The sequence below is a fragment of the Scatophagus argus genome, chromosome 14 (genome assembly GCF_020382885.2).
Source record: "Scatophagus argus isolate fScaArg1 chromosome 14, fScaArg1.pri, whole genome shotgun sequence".
Classification (NCBI taxonomy): domain Eukaryota; kingdom Metazoa; phylum Chordata; class Actinopteri; family Scatophagidae; genus Scatophagus; species Scatophagus argus.
In genome coordinates, this window is record NC_058506.1 from 3,546,317 (window position 1) to 3,555,162 (window position 8,846).

The window sequence follows — 8,846 nt, forward strand, 5'->3', positions numbered from 1 at the left end:
GTATTAAAAGTCAGCTTAACTCAGTTCTGCAGGTGTTAATTTTGTCCCATAAATTCAGCTTTATTAAAATCACAGAAGCAGATGGCTAACGTAAGGAGAAAAGGTACATGTGCATAAGACTGACATGACAACTGTCATAAACATGAATGAGTAAATATGATTGTTAATGACTGCTATCATTAAGTGTAAGTCAGTCACTTAATCCTAACCCTAATAAAAATAATGTAATTGACCAAATTACACTTATTGACATAGTCATCAAGCACTCATAAAGACTTCTTTATGTTTATGACAGGTGTAATGCCATGGTTAGTGTCATGTCAGTCTGATGCAGAGGGGAGGAGTCCTGTCTGAAGACAATAACAGACATGACAGACATCCATCCATCCATCCAGCTTGAGCAGGGATGCCCAGACTTCCCTCTTCCCGGACACTTGCTCCAGCTCTTCAGAGTGGGCCCCAAGGCGTTCCCAGGCCAGCCGAGTGACATAGTCCCTCCATCGTGTCCTGGGAACACCTACCCAGGCAGGCATCCAGGAGGCATCCGAAACAGATGCCCGAGCCACCTCAGCTGGCTCCTCTCGATGTGGAGGAGCAGCGACTCTACCAAACGAAAGTGACTCTGCTGTCTAAAGCAGAGATGAAACCCTGTCCATGAAAATGATGAACAGGACCGGTGACAAAGGGCAGCCCTGCCAGAGGCCAACATGCACTGGGAGCAGGGACGTGACAGACAGTGAGGACAAATGGTGTCCTACACTGGAATGGAGATGTGTTCTGAGAAAGTTAATCCAAGTATGGCACTGGTTTTAAGTGAAAGTGGAGATGTCAGGAAGGAGAAATGAGAGGGGACAAGAAAGAAAAAATTTAATTAAACTTCACCGTGGGAGAGGGTTGAAGTTGCCAGGGACGTTTGGCATAGGTCCCATGTCTTTAAAAAATATTAGTGTTTCCTGGAATTTACCCAGCAGAGCTACAATGGAGAAGGTGAGGAGGTTTGGGTGGGACGGATGAAGTACAAATGAATGAATGTTCAAAGAGGAGATGATATGTGTAGTGCAGAAGAGACCAAAATATCACAAATTAGATTATGTGCCTTCATGGATCCCTACTATTCTATTGTAACTCTCCCACTTTAGTGACTGCTAGCTCATACTGTCTAAAAAAGTTGCATTTCATTTGCTCCACTAATTTCCCCAGTCTGTTTGTCTCCTCATAGTTAAGTTTGATATGCCTCGTGAAATATTTTCATACAGCTCTCTCTGTCCATAAAGCTGTATAAACGGTCAGACAATGCTGTCAACACAGTGAAGCGCATAACCCTAAATTGAATCATCATTCATCATCAAGAGGGTTTGAACATGACAGTGCTCTCCTCTTCTCTTGATTGATTATTGTAATAATTATGGTGCACTCACTTGTACATCACCAAACACCCTGCATCACCAACACCTGGCAAAGAGGTAGAGCAGATGAGTAACGTCTTGTAGGAGATCTATTCCAGGCCCAGCACTCAGAGATTAACCCTTGGCTTTGGATAATTACGTCAGATCCCTTTAATCCCAAACAATTTAGCGGCGGCTTCGATTGTCCCTCAGCTTCAAGTTCTCTTCCAGATGAAATGCATGCTGTTCCTGTGATGGTGTCTGGACTGGAAAAGACACATGTGGAGCAATGTAAAGTATGGAAACCTGTCAGGGGGGGCTATTTAGTAATTTCAAATCTGCTGTGCATGTTTAGATTTGTACTGGTAATTCATCCCATCACAGTGCAACTAAAATAATTTAATTCCTGTGTGAAATGATAAAGATAATGAAGGTAGTGGTGGTGGTGGTAACTATAATGTTCAGTGGGGAAACAGAAATTGCTGCCTTTGGTTTATTTCTTTTTTATTTTCAGCTCTTTGTCGGCATCTAGTGGTCATGGGAGGTACTTCCACTGCTCAGCTGAAAGTCACTACTGCAGCCAGCAGAGGGCTCCATAGCTGCAATCCCTGTACACTGTTAAATGTTTCTCCCTCTCTCACTCTCTATTAAACTGTGGCTGAATGTCACATTTACTCAAGTACTGTACTTTAGTAAAACTTTGGGGTATTTTATGCGAGTATTTCTCTTTTGTACAACTTTTTATTCCTATTCAACTACATCTCAGAGGCAGACATTATACTTTTTACTCTACTACATTTGTCTGACAGCATTAGTTACTAGTTGCTTTTCATGTAACAGGTCCCTTGCAGTGAAAGGCATGTATCTCCAGATGTGTTGCTTTTGTGATAAACTGAAGGACGGAGTGTTGTTTTATGTGTTGAAAAATACTGTTGGCTTCTGCTGGGGTACGGCAGCCCCACCTGGACAAACCACACGCAGACCTGCAGTAGCCTACAATGTAATCATAAAACATTAAATAAAACATTATCATTATAAACCATTAAAACATTTAATATTAATATCAAATTGTTAAGCTAAGTTATGATTATGAACACGTGCTTATGATTATTTTAGTCAGGTGGTGAGTGATTAAAACCTATAAAGTGAAAAACACAAATTCTCACCACACAAAGGCTGACCTCAGCTGCTGTCTCATAGGTGTGTTTAATGCAGGAAAGAAGGGCCAGGTGAGTTTTTAGTTTCTTTTTACACACTCTGACCATCAGGGGGTGCTAGAGCTGCTCCCCTTCTACCATCTCCTTCAGACATGGGTTGTTTAAGTTTCTTATTTGGGGGGGCATAATAAATCTGAACATGTAAACAGCAACATGTTGTCAGAGCCACTCCAGAGATTTTACAGAAAAAGAAAAGGGATTAAGAGAGGTCAAAATCTCCACAAGTCTTAACACGTTGACCACTGCAGCTATGTTAGGGGAGTTTGTCTGTTCTTTAAACTAGCTAGCAGGCAGGACTGATTTGCCACTCGTGGGTTTCTCTTACACTGCTGTTGGATCATCCCTAAAAACTGTTCTGCATACATGCATGTGTTTTTTCCATCAGATTCTTAGTGCATAGCAACACTTGAATGGATCAAGAGAACAGGGACAGCGTTACACCGGACATGCATCCGCTCCTTCTGTGACTTCCTGTTGCCTGGTCCACCTCTGAAAGTGTCTCCCAAGCAGGGGGAGGATACAAATAACAGCAAGAGGAAGAGAAGGAGACATTCATGCGTGGGTGGAAGGTTGGGGGGCAGCCAACGCATTCAGTTCCCATACTCCTTTTACACAGCACATATATACATACTGAGTTTCACTGTATGAATGAAAATGTTTCCATAATGATGAATATGTCTGTGAAAATTACTGGATACAGCTTCCAGGAGGGATAAGGCAGAAAGCACATGACATTCTGTTTGCCTCTGTTGTCTCTCTACTGTGTCCGTGTGGCTGGGATTCAGCTGAATAAATTTGCTCTGGCTTTATAGTGTCACATGCTGCACCACAGTTGTGTCTGTAATCTGGTCAAACCACATCCCTGACACTGTTTTGTTATAACACTGAGGTATCAGACATGTAGCCTGAGGCTATGTTATTGTTAGCCATGGCATGGCTTCAAAGAACATCTTGTTGTCTGCTTACTGTGCATTCCACCAAGGACGGGACTGTGTAGAACACATATTGTCATCTGATTTCTCTACAGTCTCCCTATTTAAAGGGCCACTGCACCAACATTACCCATAAAGGTTAGCTTACTCATTAACATCAGTATTATTCAGCCTATGAAAACAGCTGTCTTCTGTGGCTCTGCAGGAGCTTTCTAACGCTGGAGAAAATAATCCTGATGACATCATCAGGGACATCGTTTGAATGATTTGATTTGTGGAATGTTTTTCTTTTCCGCTGGCTGGTGGAGGTGCAATAACAGGGAGGGTGGAGCGGAAAGTAACCAATTTACTTGGTAAAACCAACTTTCACCCACATGTGGGTGAAAGTTGGTTTTACCAAGTAAATTGGTTCGGAAGTGCACTCCTCATATAGATAGTGATTTAGACGTATGTGTATGGTTTCCACATCAGGACTGATTGTCTGGATATATTTCATATGAATACAAACAATACATATCAGCTCCATGAGAAAATACTTATGAAACTGTCTTAGATACTAAAGGTAAAACTATCATATATATCAGCACAGCTATAATCAGTATTTAACAAGGGGTATCTTTATAGTAGGTCATTGGGGCGTAGGTGCCTGAGTGCTCCATTATTCAGGCTTTAGGACCTGGAGGGGGAGGATTTTTCTCCCCCTCTTGCTGAATACCATGGGCGGGACCAGCCTGGAAAAAAGATTCCTGTGCAGAGATTTTCATGGGCTTGACTACTTCTGCAACTGTCTCATACAATTCTTTCCAACAATTAAATCCTTTAACTTCACACAGAGCATATCAGCTCTGGGGGATACTTGCAAGTGGCTTGACAACAACCTGCTGAATTAGTGAAAGAGCCTAATAAGGTAAGATACAAGCACTGTGAGTAAGGGGTAGGGGGAGGGGGGAAAGTATCCAGTGTAGTGTTCAACTGGTGGGAAATGCCCAGGCATGTGAAAAGAGGCCACAAAGTCAGATCTGTGATAATCGGTAAAAATTCCATTTGATGGTTGCTGGGTTTGAAAAGTATGTAAGGAAAAGACAGATGAAAATGTAAAAGTATGTTGCACAAGTTGAGGGTTAAGACATTTAGGGAGATAGCTGAAACTTTTGACCTGATGTTATTTTTAATATTTGGCAGAGCCTAGTACACTGCTCTAACTGTAAAGTGTTGTGAGACAACCGCTGTTGTAATTTGGTGCTATATAAATAAATTGAATTGAACTGGATTGAACTGATTTGAATTGAATTGAATCGTTTCCCAAAACACATTACTTTTCTGATAATATACACAAACACTGCGTGTTCATAAAGCTGCACAAGAGAATTTCTCCTCATTCATTCAAACTCTCATGTCTGGTTAAATGAACTATTGAGAGATGACAATCTCACAAGAGCTCACAAAGAGAATATTAAGAATGATCACGAGATTACGAAACTGATAAACATCTATGAAAGGTTCTAGAGAGAACATGAACAAAAATACATACAAGCCAAACTTACGATTTTTTTGTCATTCTGTCCTTCATTGTTCTAAAACTGCTAGCAACGCAGAAAATCTTTAAGTGCTTTTTCTCTTTTAGTTCAACAGATTTTAACTATAGTTGTGACTTGTCATGCACAAAGCACACACCCTTTCTATATACGTGGACTGCAGTAAAATCCCACTGTTGGTTCTATGTGTGTCAGCACGTGGTCACTTCCTCCAGATCATGGGGAACCAATCAGCGTCAGCCAGGCCCATTTCTCTGTACAGAATTCTGGAGGAATTAAATCTTTTGAGTTGTCAAAACATGAAGCTGCCTTAGGTCTTACATCCTGCAGATGCCTACGTGGCTGTTATGTAAGTACTTGAGGTACTTGAGGTACTGGGTGAGATCTGATTTGAATGCCATGGGCTCCCCCTGCTATTATCCTTAAAAACTGCAGAGTCATCCCTAAATGTACCACAAGATGAGTTTAAAAAAGTAACATAAGCAAGGTATTTCAAACTGACCCAACAAACATTAATCCAGACTCTCTGGTCTCTCTTTTTGTCCCAGAAAGTTAATGACTGATGGTTGTCTGCATGTCTTGTCATAGGTTTTAACTGATTAACATTACATCATGTTGGTGACAAACCTGGTAGCCCTGGTCCTCCTGGCCACGTCAGCCTCAGTTGCTACCTCAGCTTCAGCTGCCACCTCAGCTTCAGCTGCCACCTCAGCTTCAGCAGACAAAGTCCTGAGTAAGCACGCCACCATCCTGGCTGACAACAGTGCAAAACTGGCTTTCACGCTCTACCAAAACATGGCTAAGGAAAAAAAGGTAGAAAACATTCTCATTTCCCCTGTAGTAGTGGCCTCTTCTCTGGGTCTGGTGGCTCTTGGGGGCAAAGCCTCCACTGCCTCTCAGGTAAAAACCATTCTGAATGCGGCACAAGTTAAAGATGAGCAGCTGCACTCTGGTCTGGCTGAGCTCCTGACAGAGGTGAGCAACCCAGAGACCCGCAATGTCACCTGGAAGATTAGCAACCGCTTGTATGGACCCAGTTCCGTCACCTTTGTGGATGATTTTGTCAAGCGCAGCAAAAAGCACTATAACTGTGACCACTCCAAGATAAACTTCAGAGATAAGAAGAGCGCTGTGAACTCCATCAATGAGTGGGCAGCCAAGTCTACTGATGGCAAGCTGCCCGAGGTTACTAAGGATGTAGAAAAGACCGATGGAGCGATGATCATCAATGCTATGTTTTTCAAACGTGAGTGTGTTTATAATCTGGATAAGTGCAATATTTTTCCTGTAAATGCTGTCAAAAGTAACTGATTTGTTTTGTCTCACAGCTCACTGGGATGAACAGTTCCATCATAAGATGGTGGACAACCGTGGCTTTATGGTATCCCGTAGCTACACTGTTTCCGTACAGATGATGCACCGCACAGGTAGGGGACGACAGTCCTGTTAATACCTTCACAAAAACAATCCTGGGAAACATGCTAAGTGTAAGAACTGTGCCCAAAATCACTTAATATTCCCAATATATTTTCCCCTTGCCTTGTGTGCCTGAATTTGTGTGGAATGTATGCGCAGTAGAGAGAGTCAAATTGAAATTACAGCTTTCAGGTTCTGTTCTACAAGATAAGACAACCTCTTTTAACATCATGCTAACATTTGTAATAGCTCAAACAGAACCACAATTAGTTGATTAATCAGTGAGTCAAATAAAGCTGTCAAACATTTGCTGGGTCCAGCTTCTCAAATGTCAGGATTCGCTGCTGTTTGTTATTTATGATAGTAAATGAAGAGTCTTTGGGTGTTGGACAGCTGAATGGACAAACGATGCAATTTGGACACTTTGGGCTCTGACAATGTATGACGAGCATTTTTCACTTTTTGTTTTTACATTTTATTACTAATCATTTAATTGTGAAAATAATCAACATGTTAACTGATAGCAGAAATAAGATGTAGCTGCAGACCACACGAATACAAATCCAGCCATGGACTCATAAGGTCTAATGTGTAACTGATTTCATTTGTTTCCTCAGGTCTCTATGACTTCTATGATGACATAACCAATAAGCTGATCATCCTGAGCATGCCTCTGGCTCATAAGAAGTCCACTGTGGTGTTCATCATGCCCCACCATGTGGAAACTCTGGAGAGACTGGAGAAGATGCTGACCAAGGAGCAGCTGGATACGTGGATGGGCAAACTGCAGCCAACAGCGGTAGCGGTGTCTCTGCCCAAAGTCAGCATGGAAGTCAGTCACAACCTGCAGGTAAAAGATGCACGAGACCAATTACATCTTAGTTTTCTGCCTCGACTCCTTTTTAAATATAAATCTAACTGCGCCATTCTCTGCTCTCCTTTAGAAACACCTCGGGGAACTGGGCCTCACAGAAGCTGTGGACAAATCCAAAGCTGACTTCTCCAAAATCTCTGGGAAGAAGGACCTGTACCTGTCCACTGTGTTTCACGCTTCTGCCATGGAATGGGACACCGACGGAAATGAAATTGACACTAGCATCTTTGGCACAGACAAGCTGAAAACCCCTAAACTGTTCTACGCTGACCATCCTTTCGTCTTCCTAGTGAAGGACCAAAAGACGAACTCCATCCTGTTCATTGGCAGGATGGTCAGGCCAAAGGGTGAAAAGATGCGAGATGAATTGTAACCGTGCATTGACCTGAGCATCTTGAGTTACATTTATGAATGTGTGCGTGTGTGTGTATATTTTCTCCCGCATTGTGCTGAGAGAACTAGCTATATTTGATGTTTCACAAGTGCTTTCCTTTACAGCACATGCAAACAACATTCCACTACATATGGCTGAATCTGAATCTGAAGATCTGTGTTTTTTGTCTGTGAGCAAAGTATTGTGCGCACCCTTCATTTGTATTTTAAAGACTATTTGATATCAGTGTGTGTTATATATTGGCACATACTACTACTACGACTAAGAACTTAGGTTAAGCAAGGTAAATGCCTAAAATGTAAATGCACAATTTTAATGGCAGAGGGGAGTACCTGTTAAACATTATAATTAGTATGTTCCCGCACAAATATGATTTCTACTGTCATGTCTTAACAGTCTTTGTAAAAGGTGTTAAACAGTCTTATTTTTGGAGAGATTTTATGGTGCTTGCTGTTTAATTTAACAACATTTTGTCGTGTGTCTACTTTGTTGAGACCAAGGATTTTCATCAATTTATGGCCATCCTTTGCACTGCTTTCAACTAGAAGCATGTATTTTTTTTGTTTGTATGTTTTTTGTTTTTAACCAAGAGGCATTGCTGTTTTCTTGGTATCAGTTCTTGAAAGCACTGGTCTACACTGGCAAACAAACCAAATTATGGCTGGTTTAACAAGAACTGCTATGGCTTGACAGTTTTAAAATATGGTTGGTTTTAGACTGTTACAAATTTCAGTTTTTTACAATAAAGCTATGAAAGAAAACCAAAAAGTGTCATCTTACTTTTAAATATTTTTTTGCTTGTGTGTGTGTGTGTGTGTGTGTGTGTGTGTGTGTGTGTGTGTGTGTGTATACCAGAATACTCTGGCTCTTTCATTAAGTTTGCCTCTAGACTCGTCTGTTTGAAAGTCTGTTTGCAATAGCAGTTGAGCCTGGGGAGGTCTGCTGTCGTTTGGCCTCCAGTGGGATTTTAAAGCTGTGTATCATGAACAAATTCCAGTCATGGTGATTATATGACCTCCTGGACAGCTCTACTTGAGCAAGGAATGAGATAGTTGCTTTATGGTATACACTGTATGGTAAACATAGTCTTTTA

The 8,846-nt window shown here is 41.5% G+C and overlaps 1 protein-coding gene across 1 annotated transcript; it reads left to right on the top strand.

The window, feature by feature from the left end:
* Positions 1 to 4,255: 4,255 nt before the first annotated feature.
* serpinh1a (serpin peptidase inhibitor, clade H (heat shock protein 47), member 1a) lies at positions 4,256 to 8,521 on the top strand. Its single transcript, XM_046411525.1, has 5 exons — positions 4,256 to 4,441; positions 5,658 to 6,315; positions 6,398 to 6,496; positions 7,103 to 7,335; positions 7,430 to 8,521. Exons 2-5 carry the CDS (start codon positions 5,682 to 5,684, stop codon positions 7,730 to 7,732), a joined length of 1,269 nt encoding a protein of 422 aa, XP_046267481.1. The 5' UTR covers positions 4,256 to 4,441; positions 5,658 to 5,681; the 3' UTR covers positions 7,733 to 8,521.
* The last annotated feature ends 325 nt before the right edge of the window (positions 8,522 to 8,846 follow it).

What these genes read in the sequence shown, in the direction of transcription:
- serpinh1a (XM_046411525.1), top strand. Translation starts at nt 5,682, where the DNA reads ATGTTGGTGACAAACCTGGTAGCCCTGGTCCTCCTGGCCACGTCAGCC. An exon ending in CAATGCTATGTTTTTCAAAC is followed by an intron (nt 6,316 to 6,397) that starts GTGAGTGTGTTT and finishes TTTGTCTCACAG; the next exon opens with CTCACTGGGATGAACAGTTC. An exon ending in AAGTCAGTCACAACCTGCAG is followed by an intron (nt 7,336 to 7,429) that starts GTAAAAGATGCA and finishes GCTCTCCTTTAG; the next exon opens with AAACACCTCGGGGAACTGGG.